This window comes from Labeo rohita, chromosome 1 (genome assembly GCF_022985175.1).
Source record: "Labeo rohita strain BAU-BD-2019 chromosome 1, IGBB_LRoh.1.0, whole genome shotgun sequence".
In the NCBI taxonomy this organism is placed as follows: domain Eukaryota; kingdom Metazoa; phylum Chordata; class Actinopteri; order Cypriniformes; family Cyprinidae; genus Labeo; species Labeo rohita.
This window is the reverse complement of record NC_066869.1, coordinates 25,916,903-25,932,476: the sequence shown is the minus strand read 5'-3', so window position 1 is coordinate 25,932,476 and position 15,574 is coordinate 25,916,903. Positions and strand designations below refer to the sequence as shown.

Below are 15,574 nucleotides of genomic sequence, written 5' to 3'. Positions count from 1 at the left end.
CTTTTGTAATGTAGCAGCAGCAGAGGTGTGTGTGTGTGTGTTGAGTTCCTCTGCAAGCATGAATGATATTGGTGTGCTGGGCTCATTTTGGGCTAACGGTGCTGGGACGTGTGCCAGAGACTGAGCGAAAGTACCTTCAGATGAACTTGGTTATCACCGTGTATGTGTGTGTTTGTGTGCTCATCTAATTTCTTGCAGTGATCAGCCACATTAATCATAGTGTTGTGTATATAATAATGCCCAATAAAGCCGATAAATCTCACCCCCCCTCTCTCTCTCAAGGAGCCTTCCAGAGCCACTAATGACATACGAGCTGTATAAGGAGTTCATCGTCCCTGCAAGTAAGGTCTATGTCCTTGCTTAGACAATAATCAAGCAATACCCAATCAATTACTTGACAAATGCCATAAACTTAGAATATGTGCATGTCTGTGAGAGAAGAGCTTATGATTTGTGAAACACTAAGGTGGGGTTCAATGCTTGCTGAAAGTATCACTGAATTACATTTCAGTGAAGGACTTTCAAAATATGAAAATGACATCAGCAGAGATGTGGTAGAGGAGGTTGTTGTAAGTCTGAGAGGTACTATAAGTCAATAGTGGCAAGCCTATTAATGCTACATGTACCAAGGCAGAAGATTTACTAATTAGTTTTTTAGTGTTTATGAGGGGCACGTGTACAGAAACATGTGACCCTAGACCACAAAACCAGACATAAGTAGCACGGGTATATTTGTAGCAGTAGCCAACAATGCATTTTATGGGTCAAAATTATAGATTTTTCTTTTATGCCAAAAATCATTAGGATATTACATAAAGATCATGTTCCATGAAGATATTTTGTACATTTTTTACCGTAAATATATCAAAACTTATTTTTTGATTAGTAATATGCATTGCTAAGAACTTCATTTGGACAATTTTAAAGGCGATTTTTCTCAATATTTTGATTCTTTTGCACCCTCATATTCTAGATTTTCAAATAGTTGTATCTCAACCAAATATTGCCCTATCCTAACAAACCATACATCAATGGAAAGCTTATTTATTTAGTTGTATAAATCTCAATTTTTAAAAACTGACCCTTATGACTGGTTTTGTGGTCCAGGGTCACATATTATATTGAAGTTCTGCAGCAGCCCTGGGGCCGGTTGCACCAGCTAGAAGTAAAAAAGCTGGGTGTAAGCCCTACGCTGGGCTTTTCAACGTCCAACTTTATGATAAATATTTTCACCTGTTGTACCAGCTAAAACTATGATCAGGCGCAACTACGCCCGTTGTAGACGATGCGCGTCCACGCCAACACATTCTCCCGCAGTAATAGCTAAAACAACATCCACGCTGCAGTGGCTACAACTACTAATATAAAACTGAATTGATCAAGACATCATAACAAGTGAAGCCATCGTGAAATAATTTCATTAACTAAATATTGCGTCTGCGTTTTTGTATCTGAGGTCTCCCTTGCACATTCCCATGACATATTTCTTCAGACTAACACTAAAAATAAAGCCAACAGGTTAAGTAAAATATAATAAATATAATACAATGCTTCTTTCTAGAATAATTTTTTTTTTTCCAGCCGATTATTGAGTTTGTGTACAATGAATGTCTTTCCTGAGGTAAATGTCAATTTACGTGACGTGCATTTTACCCTACTGACATCTTTCTGTGGCTGAAAAAACACATTTATAAATTGTATTTTGTGATAGCATTGACAGAATTTGAAAGCTGATACGGTATTTCTGATTAAAAAGTAAGCATAAAACTTGCTGTGACTATTAGATGGCAGGAACATAGGTCAGTACACTTAAATCAAAATGTGATATGGACTAGTGTCTGTGAATATTAAGCCACAAAAGACAATTTAAGTATGAATCCTGCATGTTCTGCATGTTTCTGTGTGAATGAATGGAGCAGACGCACGGTTATGTATGCTAAACTCATTCTGAAGCACGCGTGATGTGTAATTAGAAATGCTTTTGATTATTACATTTAATGAAACCATTAAAATGGATTCCAGAAAATTAAAGGAGAAGTCCAAATCCAGAACAAAAATTACAGATAATGTACTCAGCCCCTTGTCATCCAAAATTTTCATGTCTTTCTTTCTTCAGTCATGAAGAAATTATGTTTTTTGAGGAAAACATTTCAGGATTTCTCTCCGTATAATGGAAACGTATGGTGCCTCTGAGTTTGAAATTGTAGGACGATGTAGGACGATTTTGCAGTTGGAGGAGAAAATGAGATGGGAGTTATGACATACCCTAACTGTCATAAACAAGAATACACACAGTTCATGCTGATTCACTTCCTGGAATGGAATTGGAATTGCATGCAGCTGACAGGAAATGGAATTGGAATTGAATTAGAATGTCAGGAAACAGAATTGAAATCAAATAAATTCCACTAAATTCCACTTGAGATATTTAGGCCTGAGAGATGCAATCTTAGCGATGCCAAATTTCAGGAAATGATGATAATTCGATGCAATAAAAAGTGAATGAAATACATGAATGAACATGACTCTTTTTTTTTTTTTTTTGTGAGTTGAGACATATATTATGTGGTAATCATATATTGAATGTATAGTACATCCAGAAACTTATCACCACTGTCATTCAATTATTAATTCATAATGTACAGTTCTCATTTTTATTTACTTGCATTTGATCAACTCTATTTCATACATTACTTGGTATTTGTAAAGCTTCATAAATAAAGTTCAAATGTATGTCTCTAAATGCAATCACAAATAAATGCTCAGAAACAGCAATAAACGGAATTCAGTGGAATTTCCCTGAATTGAATTTCACTTCCTGTAATTCCAATTCAATTCCAACTCTGTTTCCTGTAATTGTTGTTGAATTCCAATTCCAATTCCATTTCCTTCTTTGAATTGGAATTGTTGAGTTCATTCCTGAATTGACCCCAACCCTGGTTTCATGATTTCAATTAATTAGACATGCTTTTTGATTAATAAAATGTAATTTAACCATTAAAGTTAAAAAAAAAATAAATAAATAAAAATAAAACGGGAAAAATACGGAATCCAGAAAAATAAAGCCGAAAAACAGAATTTGGGAAAAAATAAAAGAGAATATGGTAAAAAAAAAAAATAAATTACAATAGTAGTAATTATAATACAGAAATATGCTAAAATTAATAGAGTAACTTTATTCAAATCTATTCAAACCATCTGTACATGACTATTACTTGTACTATAAATAATATATATTTGTTTGACTGTTTTTAAAAAATATGCGAGAGCAGAGTCTTTGTCAAGTCTAAGTTTGTCACAAAGCTCTCTCCGTCTCGGAAATACCATGCCAATATTTATTATTTTTTCTTTTTCTTTTCCTTTTTTTTTTTAATATTTATATTTATTCGTTTTATCCCAAACCCTACATTTGTTTTTTGGGATTTTCTGTACTTGCTAATGAATAATCGTGATCCATGATGACCGAACGACACAGTAGTGGCACACTAGATGCTGTATAACCATCACTTCTGCATTTGCCCATGTGTATTTCCATAGTTTCTACAAGTGGAAGCCAAGGATAGAGCGTGTATTATGCCATTGATAGGCGACAATGACAAGTCCGAGCCATTATTTGAAATTTGAATTTCTCTGGATTTACAAATCCTTGGGAACTTTTGGGATAATATAAGTATACAACTGCATGAAATAAAGCACGCTGTGCAAGTGGTTTTTGGATATTTTATTACAAAAATCATACATGGGCCTTTAAAATAAATGTTTATGTTTAGTATTATTAAAAATAGATTTAAAATAAATGTATATTTTACATTTACTTTTTTTTTTTTTTTTTTTTTTAAGAATTTATACATAGGAGTAATTCATATTTGTCTATAAATCTAAGTATTTAAGCATAATCATGTAGGTTTCATATGAATAAATTGTAATACTGCATATTCCATTTTCATTTTATTATTTTATTTATATGTATTCATTTATTTATTTTTCTGTCTACACAGAGAGCGCTACTCCAGAATCTAGAGTTCAGGCCATTCACAGTCTGGTTCATAAACTGCCAGAGAGGAACAGATTAGTGCTCAGTCTGGTTACCAAGCATCTTGCCAAGTGAGTGGAAACTGGTTTTTCTCTGTCTTTCTATCTGTATACACATTTTTTTTGTGTGTCTACATTCGCTGTTTTCTTTCTCCAACCTTTTTACTTCACTCAGCCATCAGCCACTATTTTCTGTCATTATTTCCAACTTTTTCCCTCTCTTCCGTCAGTACACAAACACGCACCTTCCTACAGTCAGGACCCGTAGAAACGTCTGTAGGCTACCTCTGTTGCTGAGCAACAGAGCAAACAGACAGACAGACAGCACTCTGGAAAAAAAAACTGAGAGAAAACTCCACATGGACTTTCGTACTCTCCATGCTGTTATCTAGATCAAAACTTTTTTTTTTCTAGAGAAAACAAACCCTGCCCCTCTCCTTTTCATCCAGCAACTGCCCACTTAGAGAAGAGAGTTATGAAACAGCTTCTGTAAGAGATTAGATCGGGTTAGAGATTTCCAAATAATGTTAGCTATCATTACAAGGCTTCACCTCAGGCTTCACATTTTTATATAATGTGAATGTAAGCAAATTGAAGATAAGCGCATAATCTCCCCTAACCTCCGGCAGTCGGTGACTGGGCAGACGCGTCTCCTCAAAATATAGAGTGGGATTTGCTGGCAGTCAAAGATGTGCAATTGGAAATTAAATTCAGGTTATCCGCCACTAAATTCCTCTTCCATCCACTCCAGCCCTCGCAAAATGCTTTAGGAGTTGGCGCAGTTGCAGACCCATCAGAGATGGAGAGGAAAAAGCCTAATGTTGCCATGTTATCTGAATTGGAATTAGAGAGGTGATTAATTGTTGTATTTATTTTCAGAGTGCCCACTTTAAAAGTGTTAACCTGACATTTGAGACCTGTAGTTTGTTTACATTGTTCTGAAACAGGGACAAAGGGTATTAGGAAGGTTACTTTGGAAATGTACAGTAATAGGTTACAGATTACAAGTTAGCCTATTTAAAATGTAATAAGTAGTGTAGTATTTCTGTTACTTTATTAATGTAACTGATTACATTTGATTGTTTTGATGACTTTTCTGAAACGGTTAATCCTTCATTGCTTGAAATTAGGTTATAATTAATTTTAAAGCACTGGCACCACAAAAACACACTTTAGCACCTCTTTTTTACTTTGAGATCGTTCTGAGGTTAAATACAGATTTAAAATAATAACAAGAAGTGTTTTTGAAGTCTTAGCAATAGCATAGCATAGCAATGAGAGGAAACACTGGTGTCTAATAGTGCTTTGGAACCCACACACAAAATGTAATTTAAAAAAGAAAGCACATAAACTCAGTAGGAAATAAAACAGTTATCAAACAAATGTGTCCTAATCTCCTGAAACACTGGTGTCTTATATTATAGTCTTGGAAATTGCAATTTTGGAAAGAAATGAATTATATCTGTATGTGTGTGAAAATATTCCGACGTAAACCTCCTTTGTAATCGTTAGGATTTTCATAAGTAACTTAATCACACACATGTAATTTAATCACACATTTTTACAGTAACTGTAACAGAATATAGTTACATTTATTTTGTAATTAAAATACGTCATTCCATTACATGCAACTAGTTACTCCCCAACACTGGGGACAAAAGTGTTCAGACCAAATGTTGTTATTATACACCAGTTCTGTGTTTGCGAACAGTGATGAGTTTTTTTGTTGGGTGGAGCTTATCTGGTGGCAGAAAATTACTGTTTTCAAATACCAGTCTATGGAAGTCATGGAATAAAAGAATAAAAAACGTAAATTTTAGATCATATTTCAAAATTCTGACTTTATTCTTGCTAATAAAAAAAAAAAAAAAAAAAAAATAATAAGTAAAATCAACTCGTTCTCTCTTTTCCCTTTGGCTCAGAATGGTGAGTTTATATCCCACCTTCTGAGTATTTTTTTTTTTTTTTTTTTTTTTCTCAGAATTGACAAACTTTCTGTTGTTGACTTAAAGGGGTCATCGGATGTCCATTTTCCACAAGTTGATATGATTCTTTAGGGTCTTGATGAAAAGTCTATAATATACTTTGGTTAAAAATTCTCAGTGGTTACAAGTTTACCTTGTCAAAATGAGCTCTGCAAAAATCATCCCATTCTGAGGGATTGTTCCTTTAAATGCAAATGAGCTCTGCTCGCCCCGCCCCTCTCTTCTATGTGGAGTGACGAGCTGTGCTCGGAGAGATTGTTTAGTTAGCCGCATTTAGTGCATTTAGCCGCGAAACTGGCTAACTAGCACATTATTAGGAAAGATGATTGCAGAGGTTCATAAAAAAAAAACCCTTATACTCACTTCTGCTGTAAGTGAAGCTGGATCACGAATGATTTGCGTGAACGTTTATGTAGACCGGGAGGCGCATTCCCTTCACAAACAAACGTAATCCACTACATCGTCAGCAGCTCAGATGTCAGGAGTGAATATTATGTAGACAAGTTGTTTAAATCAAATTTATGCTTTAAAAGTAGAGTAATCATAGCAGGTTTCAACCATTTGTCTGTCCATTTAAACATCTGCACTTAGCTTCAAATTGTGTATTTGATGACAGTATGCTATAAAAACTCTTCTGATTCTGACATCCAAAGGCTCAATAATAAATTTCCTATATAAATAAATGTTAATAAATGTTTCCTTATTAATTAAAATGTTAATGTGTTTTTTCATCCCCATTTCTGAGTTTTCAAAGGAGTGTCACGTTTTTCAAAACAGGCATTTATAGCCATTTGCAGAGGAAGAAACACATTGTGGGTCTTATTATCAGTGTTGAAAATCATTGTGCTGCCTAATATTTTTTGTGAAATTTATAATGCAATTTTTCTGTATCCTTTGATGAATAGAAAGTTTAAAAGAACAGCATTTATTTGAAATATACGTCTTTTGATGCATTTCTTAAATGTCTCTTTTGAACAATGTCTTGTGTCCTTGCTGAATAAAGAACATTAATTTCTTGAAATTTCTTTAAACTTACTGACTTTGTCTAATGTCATTAGACAAAGCTAATGTCATTCATACAATATGTGCCTACATAAACCAAACTAAAGGTAGAAAAAACACCAAATGATCCAAATGAACTAGGTGTAAAAACACACTTAGACTTTTTTTTTTTTTTTTTTTTTTTTTTTTTTTTTTTTTGTCCAGAGGATGATAAAGTTACTCTTTTAAATGTTTTAAAAATTGGCTTGCATGGACAGTATGATGAGTAATGAAGTTTGACTAAAAAAATTCCCTATCTTTAAGGCTGATAGCCAGAAGGATGAAAAAATATATATTTGAGTCATTCAGCATGCAGGTTTTAATTTTCACCCCTGTGATCTTTAAATTACTAAATTAAAACTTCCAAATATCTTGTTTTCCAGTTTTTGACATCCTGCCAACCCTATCCTCCCTAATGAAAGTCATTTATGTAATGGTTTTTGCCCACCTCTTTTTTTTTTTTTTATAATTAACAGCCAGAGTAAATTCAGAGATATATTGCAGTGAGACTGAAGACGCTTATGAAAGGTTAACAGCATCTAGTTTCACAATCTAATTCATTCTTGCTGTCTTTCATGAAAATAAATGATGTGCAATAATGTCAATCTTTTTTCAATCTTTCAAGTTAATCATAACTACTACTTTTTTTTTTTTTTTTTCTGTGTTTAGTGTTGCCGACAACAGCAAACAGAACCTGATGACAGTGGCGAACCTGGGCGTAGTGTTTGGCCCCACACTCATGAGGCCGCAGGAAGAAACGGTGGCAGCTATTATGGACCTCAAGTTTCAAAACATTGTGGTGGAGATTCTCATAGAACAGCATGAAAAGGTGAGCCTTGTAGACATTCAGTGTGGATGAATGGCCACATCTCAACACCTACAGTAGTGCCAAAAATATTGTGTAGATTGGCAGCTCACTAAGTTCAAAGACACCACTGGTACCTTTCACATAGTGAGTGAAATCTATTTGATTTTGAACTTTGAAGGTCTTGCAGTGCTAAGGTTGCTGTACTTCTCTCTACAGCCAGGAGGGGGAGCCATGTGTGTTTTGACTGGCCACTGCTAAGTTAGCTTCTCTTTCTGATGGCTCAAATACAGTTGGACCGCCATACTCATTTGGCTAAAATGCAGGTTAAAATGCTGATTTAATCAGCTTTAGATGACAGTAATCTGGTTAATCCTAAAATGGGCTTCATTCTGAGGGACAAAGGGAGAAAGAGTGAGATTGTTTCATAATCGCTAAATTATTTAGCCTACACTGAAACAGGCTGATGAATTGCTTTCATACTATGCACAATGTTGTGCCCGATGATCATATTTCAGTCCAGTAATTAAAAATAAACGCTGGGATCTGTTAGTCACTTTTGCTGATTTGAATTTTGCCATTTGATATTCTTTGCAAAGTGACCTTGGGCTGTAGGAAAGGTGTTTAGGAAATATAAACTATTTTAATAATAATAATAATAATAGTTTATTTTATTCCTTAATGTAAGCTAAGGTACTTAATGCATGCTTAGTATATGCCATTATGCAAATATTTCTCACTATTTTTGTGTATAAAAAGCACTTCCTGATGCAACATCCAAAATTTCGTACACGGGCAGATTGTTTAATATACAGCATTCCTAGACAAAGTGATATTGCGGATGACCTTGATGTTGTTTTGATGTAAGTTGAAATAAGTGAGCGAAGCGTTGAGATTCAGGAGAAGGAATGACTCTGCAGAGCAGCAGACTGATTAGCTCCTCTCCAGACTGCTGATACCCCCAGATGCACTCAACAGACAGTGTTTTGCATTCAGGTCCATCTGTAGAGAGAGAGAGAGAAGTTGGAAAAGTTGCGAGACAAAGAAGAAACGAGCGGGGGGAAAGTGTGTAGACCGAGGGCAAAGAGAGAGAGAGGGGTGAGAGGGTAACAAGAGAGAGGCAGGGCTGGATGGAGAAAGAAGCGGAAGAAAGTCTGAGAGAGTGAGAGAGAGAGGAATGGGCAAAGACTGAGGTGGAAAAAGAGAGAGAGAGAGAGAGCAGGCTTTGCTGTCGTCTGCAGAATTTCACAGCAGTATCAGATTTCTATCCCTTCTACCAGCTCTCTCATTCCTTTGTTCATCCCTGTCGAGACTTCTACACTTCTGTTAACCTCCATCACTCACACCGGCCGTCTGGGGTTCAAATATAAACATTGTGTGACTATAATGAAGCCGAAGCTATTATGAAAACATGTTTCCTGTGTTGTCACTGAGCGGCTGCCACTCGTTCAAATGCACGTCAGTTTGAGCGTCTCTCAATGAACTGGGCAACATGCCTGGGGGTCTCTTATTTAGGCTTAACTCTCATGAGAGCTCTTTTGATGTCTGTTTTATCAGCATGCTGTTAATGAAGCTTGTAGACACCTCTTATTTAGTGATAATTCACCTAAAAAATGTAGGTGGTTTTTCACATTCATTCGTTCTCGTGTCATTCCAGAACAGTTTATTCTGCTTTTTCTATCAAATGAACAGTTTTGAAAAACTTCCATGCTGCTCTCTTTCAAATCAGATCAGGGGTTATTAAAGGATTAGTTCACTTCTTAATTTTCTCACCCCTGTGTCATCCAAGATGAAGACATTACAGGATTTTTCTCCATATAGTGGACTTCAATGGGGATCAATGAGTTAAAGGTCCAAATTGCAGTTTCATTGCAGCTTCAAAGGGCTCTACACGATCCCAGCTGAGGAATAAGGGTCTTATCTTGCAAAATTATTAGTCATTTTCTAAAAAAAAAAAAGAAAAATTATATACTTTTAAACCACAAATGCTTGTCTTGCACTAGCTCGACTTCACAGATTAAGTACCGACCGTGTTTATGAAGTGAACGTGCAAAGAAAGTCAAATGACCTTTGCAAAAGAAAGGTAAAACAATAATGTTGGATGATTTTAAAATTGGAGGAGAAAATGAGCAAGGTTTTCGCCCCTACCCCACCCTTTTGAACCGCAGTACACAGACAAAGAACTAAGAACTAACTATGTGTGACCTTTCCATTGTGATTACAAGTCGCAGAGCGCATTGCAGAACTAGTGTTTTGATCAGCATTTGTGGTTTAAAAAGTATCTACATTTATTTATTTATTTTTTTAGAAAATTACCTATCATTTTCCTAGATAAGACCCTTATTCCTCAGCTAGGATTGTGTAGATCCCTGAAGCTGCATTGAAACTGCAGTTTGAAGGAGAAGGAACTCAGGGTAGTGATATCTGACGATCACATAAAATAATGTGCCTTTTGGAGGGAGTGTGGAGAACAAGTAGCCATCTATACCCACATCTTTTGGGACTGTCCTATTCTGCTTCCTTATTGGACAAATGTATTTGATTTCATTAATAAACTTTTTGAGGTTAATTTGCCCAGAGACCCTTTCATAGCTATCTTGAGAGTTAAAACAGATTTGATAATAAGTGAGAAGAGAAGGTACCTCCTACGAATACTTCTAGTTGCAGCAAAGAAGAACATTACAATTAAATGGCTTCAGAGAAGGTCTCTGACACTTGAGGAATGACTACAGACAGTGAGGGAAATCTATAGGATGGAAAAAAATAGCATACAGTTTAAGACTCAGAATAAGTCTGTTTGCTGAACAATGAAAACCCTTAAAGGAGAACTCCACTTTCAGAACAGCTATTTATAAAAAATTTACTCACCCCCTTGTCATCCAAGATGTTCATGTCTTTCTGTCTTCAGTTGTGAAGAAATTATGGTTTTTGAGGAAAGCATTTCAGGATTTTTCTCCATGTAATGGACTTCATTGGTGCCCCGATTTTGAACTTCCAAAATGTAGTTTAAATTCAGCTTCAAAGGGCTCTAAATGATCCCAGCCAAAGAAGAAGGGTCTTCTCGGGATCGGTCTTTTTTTTGGAAAATAAAAATTTGTTTACTTTTTAAGCACAAAAGCTCATGTAGCACAGGCTCTGGGATGCACGTCCATGACACTACGTACTATTGGATCTCGTTGAAAGGTCACGCGGAATGTAGGCGGAGCTACAGACCCAGCGTTTACAAAGTTTACAAAGAGTTTTTCACCAAACTCTACCTTTTTGAGCCGGAGTACACAGACCATGAACTTAGACGTGATTCGTAGTGTTGTGGACGCGCATCCCAGAGCCTGTGCTACACAAGCTTTTGTGCTTAAAATATTTTTTATTTTTCAAAAAAAAAAAAGAAATATGACCAATCGTTTCGCTAGATCGGGCGGGGGGCAGATCGGTTAGTCAATCCCGTCAATTTTGAATATTGTGATCCCATCCAAAGCTGGTGTTCTGCATTTATCAGTTTAGACAGTTTTGTTATAGTGGTTTATTGTTAATTATTATTTGTTATCATTATTATTATTATTATTTTCTTTATTCTGCTTGTCATGCTGTAAAATGTGGTTATGCTACACAATTTCATGTAAAATGTCATGTACAAATCAAAATACTATGTAACTTCGCACTACACGTCTTGCAAAAAGATGTTTGTTAATAAAAAATAAGTGAAAAAAAGAAAAGAAAATAGACCACCATTTGGAAAAAAAAAAATGGAGTATTTTCCTCAAAAACCTTAATTTCTTCACAACTGAAGGAAGAAACATGAACATGAACATGAAACATGACTCCAGACATGAACATCTTGGATGACATGGGGGTGAGTAAATTATCAGGAAATTATTATTCTGGAAGTCAACTAATCTTTTAAGGCCCAGACTCCAAACCAACATCAAATAACTAGCATGACCGAAAGCTTAATTGACCGAAAGTTATTGCCTTCCGACACCTAGGCCAAAAATTTGTCCTGAAAGGAGACATAACACACACTGTTTCTGCTATCTCACGTTAATCTTGAGTACCTATAGAGTAGTATTGCATCCTTCATATCTCCAAAGTGTCTTTAGTTTTATCAGATTTAAAGAACGATACAGCTGTATCACTTCTCTCTGAAAACAGTCAAGCTCCTGGAGGCGTGCCACGGAGTTGAAGAGTCACGAACATGTGCAGCTTTTGCATAGCGGTCGTCTGCAAGCTGTGACATTGACATAAATAATTCCCTAAACACTGGGTTCTTTAGGAAGCTGAACAAGGTTATCATTCCCTCACAACCAAACTTTTCTTGAGCAAGTCCTGTCCAGTACTGCCGATGACGTCTGTAACTCAAATGAAGCACATTTTTGGGCGTCTTCCTACTCTCGCTGGATGATGTATTCGCGCGCTTCCGGGAGAAGTGCTTATAAAAGGAATTCGGCCCTTTATGATTTCATATTGGGCCATATTGGTCTTTACAAAACTTGTACGAACCCTTATACGAACCCTCCCAAAAAGAGTTTATTTGGCACAGGAATACACTGTCATACGTTTTTTGGAACTTTGCCATATTTAGCATGAGAATTAAACTCTTTAACAACGTAAAACTAGTCATAAGTCACACGGGTATATTTGTAGCAATTGCCAACAATACATTGTATGAGTCAAAATTGTTATTTTTATTTTATGCTAAAAATCACTAGGAAATTAAGTAAAGATCATGTTCCATTAAGATATTTTGTAAATTTCCTACCGTAAATATATCAAAACTTAATTTTTAATGAGTAATATGCATTGCTAAGAACTTCATTTGAGCAACTTTAAAGACGATTTTGTCAGTATTTAGATTTTTTTTTAGCTTATTTATTCAGCTTTGGAAGATGTATAAATCTCAATTTCACAAAATTTACCCTTATGACTGGTTTTGTGGTCCAGGGTCACATATATGCTCTGAGTTTGTGTGAGAGGAAATAACTCTTCACATCAGCAGATGGCAGGAGTCTATATTCGTTATTCAAAAGGGAAACCGTAAGAGCTAATACTGCAGATACACACTTCGTAAATAAAGCAGTAGCTTCATTGTTTGCTTGCTTTTGTCAGTTGTTTTCCTCTAAAAAGCTGCTGACAATGGTGTGATTAGTGTCACAGTACAAAAAAACGCTGACCTTATGTTGCCCTCCTGCCGATTTGGTGCATCATGACCTTCAAGCTCTAAAAAGGACAAATCACATAATTAAAAGGCTGCATATGACATATGTGTGCTATATTTCAAGTTTTTTTGATGCCAAAAAACATTACTAAGACTGGAGTTATAACATGAGAACACTATACCCTGAACAGCATAAACAATTAAATTATCTAATTGTCCAAATTTAGTCAACTTTATTGTTGTGTTGTTTTATTATTTTTTTATTTTGTTTTATCTGTTTGGATCTATTTATTTATTTTACATGCTGGTGTTTCATGAGAAAATCAGTTCACTGCATCACTACTTTTAAGTAAGATTAAATCTTTTTCACTGGAAATCTTGGATTAAAAATCGTTTCATAATCACCATTCGCTATATGTGACCCTGGACCACAAAACCAATAATAAGGGTCATTTAAAAAAAATAAGATTTATACATCATCTGAAAGCTGAAAAAATAAGCTTTCCATTGATGTGTGGTTTGGCCGAGATCTGGAATCTGGAATCTGGGGGTGCAAAAAAAAAAAAAATACTGAGGAAAATTACCTTTAAAGTTGTCCACATGTTCTTAGCAATGCATATTACTAATCAAAAATTAAGTTTTGATATATTTGCGGTACGAAATTTACAAAATATCTTCATGAAACATGATCTTTACTTAATATCCTATTTTTGGCATAAAACAAAAAACAATAATTTTGACCCATACAATGTATTGTTGGCTATTGCTACAAATATACCCATGTGACTTATGACTGGTTTTGTGGTCCAGGGTCACATATAGAAAAGAGCAGCTTGAACATTCTACTATAAGTTTCTTATTTTGTATTTCATGCAAGTCAGAAGGTCATACAGGTTTTGAAATGCATGAGCATGGATTGACTGTTCCTTTAAGATGCAGCACATCCAGAATCTTTATTTGTTTTTACGACCACACATTCGCACTCGCATACATAATCATCTTTTCTCCGCAGGCATCGGCTCTAAACAGACTGTTTACTTTGATTTTTACACAACGCTGTCTAGCCAGCAAATCCCACTAACTTTTTGTTCTTTAGATATTCGGGGATGCTCCAAGCAGCTCTCCATCCTTAGGAACTACACCCCTCTCTGCGCCAACCAGACAGTCCAAGAGGCTCAGCCGGCAGAATCGCCCGCTGGCTGTATACAACCCGCAGGTGATGGATATTCAAACAGGTATGAGACACTAATCAGCTTTAAGCACTATAAGGTCAGAGAAACACCACAAGGAATAATAGTTGCCACACATTTTTGCTCTCAAATACGTGGAGCCTGTATTAGCAGAATATAGGGAAAAGTAAAGATAAGCAGACTCACACAGACTCTCATACATATTGCACCAAAATGACAGAAAATACTGGAAAGTCTGCAGATTCCATCTGAGCCTGGAGATACAATATATAATATATAATATATAAATTATTAAACCATTACTTTTTCTTTAATATTAAAGAGATAGAGCAATTCATAGATATAACTGTTCAGTTGGATAATCCTGGTGGTAAAATCACCATGTTTTACAGTTCATCTGCAGTCCATTTGCAGTTTATTTCCACATGGAGTTTGACCGTTTTTCTCAGTGAGGCTTCATGACTATGTAAGACTACTGCACACTGAGCAATCAGATGTGATGCTCTGCTGAAACATGCTGATTATCCATTGTCACTCTGGGCTACAGGATGTAGTTTGCCAGTCCATATTTAGGTGGATAACTGATGCCTTAGTGGCCCCGAACTGCTTAGAAATGTGTCTCCCAGTGTTAAACTCTCTATTTGGGTTTGATACGCCCCCCCAACAGGGAATGATGTCAGACTGGGATCGATGCAGGATTATCCTTTGGTTTTTGAAGAAAGGATTTTTATTTTTAGTACAGACCGTATCTCCAGTTTCACTTTTCATTTAAACGGTTATGAAGTTTTTATGTCTTTACTTGTACTTCTACACTAAAGCTGTGCAGGTGTACTCAAACTAGTATTGGCTTTTTCACAAAGTGAATTAGCACATCGCAGAGCTTTCCAAGAAGTGTTGGGTTTTGAAAACGCTGCAGTTTTCAGGGTCAGACTAACCACACTTTTCCACACAAGATAGTAAACACTGGTTATTTGTTTAGTAGAGATCTCTATAGAAAGAGGATGTTGCAACTGCCAACATAAACACGCTAAGGTGGAAAACTGTATCTTTGTGCATTCATAGTGGATTCATGAAAAAGCCAAACCATCAGCGTTTTCAAGTTTAATGGACCTCTGTGCATATTAGTTTTGTGTGGGATATGTAAAACTTGGTGTGGCCACCCTTATGTGATTGCATGAGCAGTTAAATACTATACTTTATACAGTATACACTACCAGTCAAAAGTTTTTGAACAGTAAGTTTTTATATGTTATTTTAAGGAACTCTTTTCCAAGCCTGCATTTATTTGAACCAAAGTACAGCAAAAACAGTAAAAAATTTTAATATTTTTACTTTTAAAATAACTGTTTTCTATATAAATGTATTTTAA

At 35.6% G+C, this 15,574-nt stretch overlaps 1 protein-coding gene across 2 annotated transcripts in view; it reads left to right on the top strand.

Moving 5' to 3' along the window:
* arhgap10 (Rho GTPase activating protein 10) overlaps positions 1–15,574 on the top strand; it is a 79,929-nt gene that overhangs the window by 47,843 nt on the left and 16,512 nt on the right. For both annotated transcript variants that reach the window (XM_051117322.1, XM_051117332.1), the window contains exons 16-19: positions 283–341; positions 3,999–4,104; positions 7,728–7,887; positions 14,112–14,250. In XM_051117322.1, coding sequence (XP_050973279.1) covers positions 283–341; positions 3,999–4,104; positions 7,728–7,887; positions 14,112–14,250 — 464 coding nt within the window. The remainder of the gene's footprint in view (positions 1–282; positions 342–3,998; positions 4,105–7,727; positions 7,888–14,111; positions 14,251–15,574) is intronic.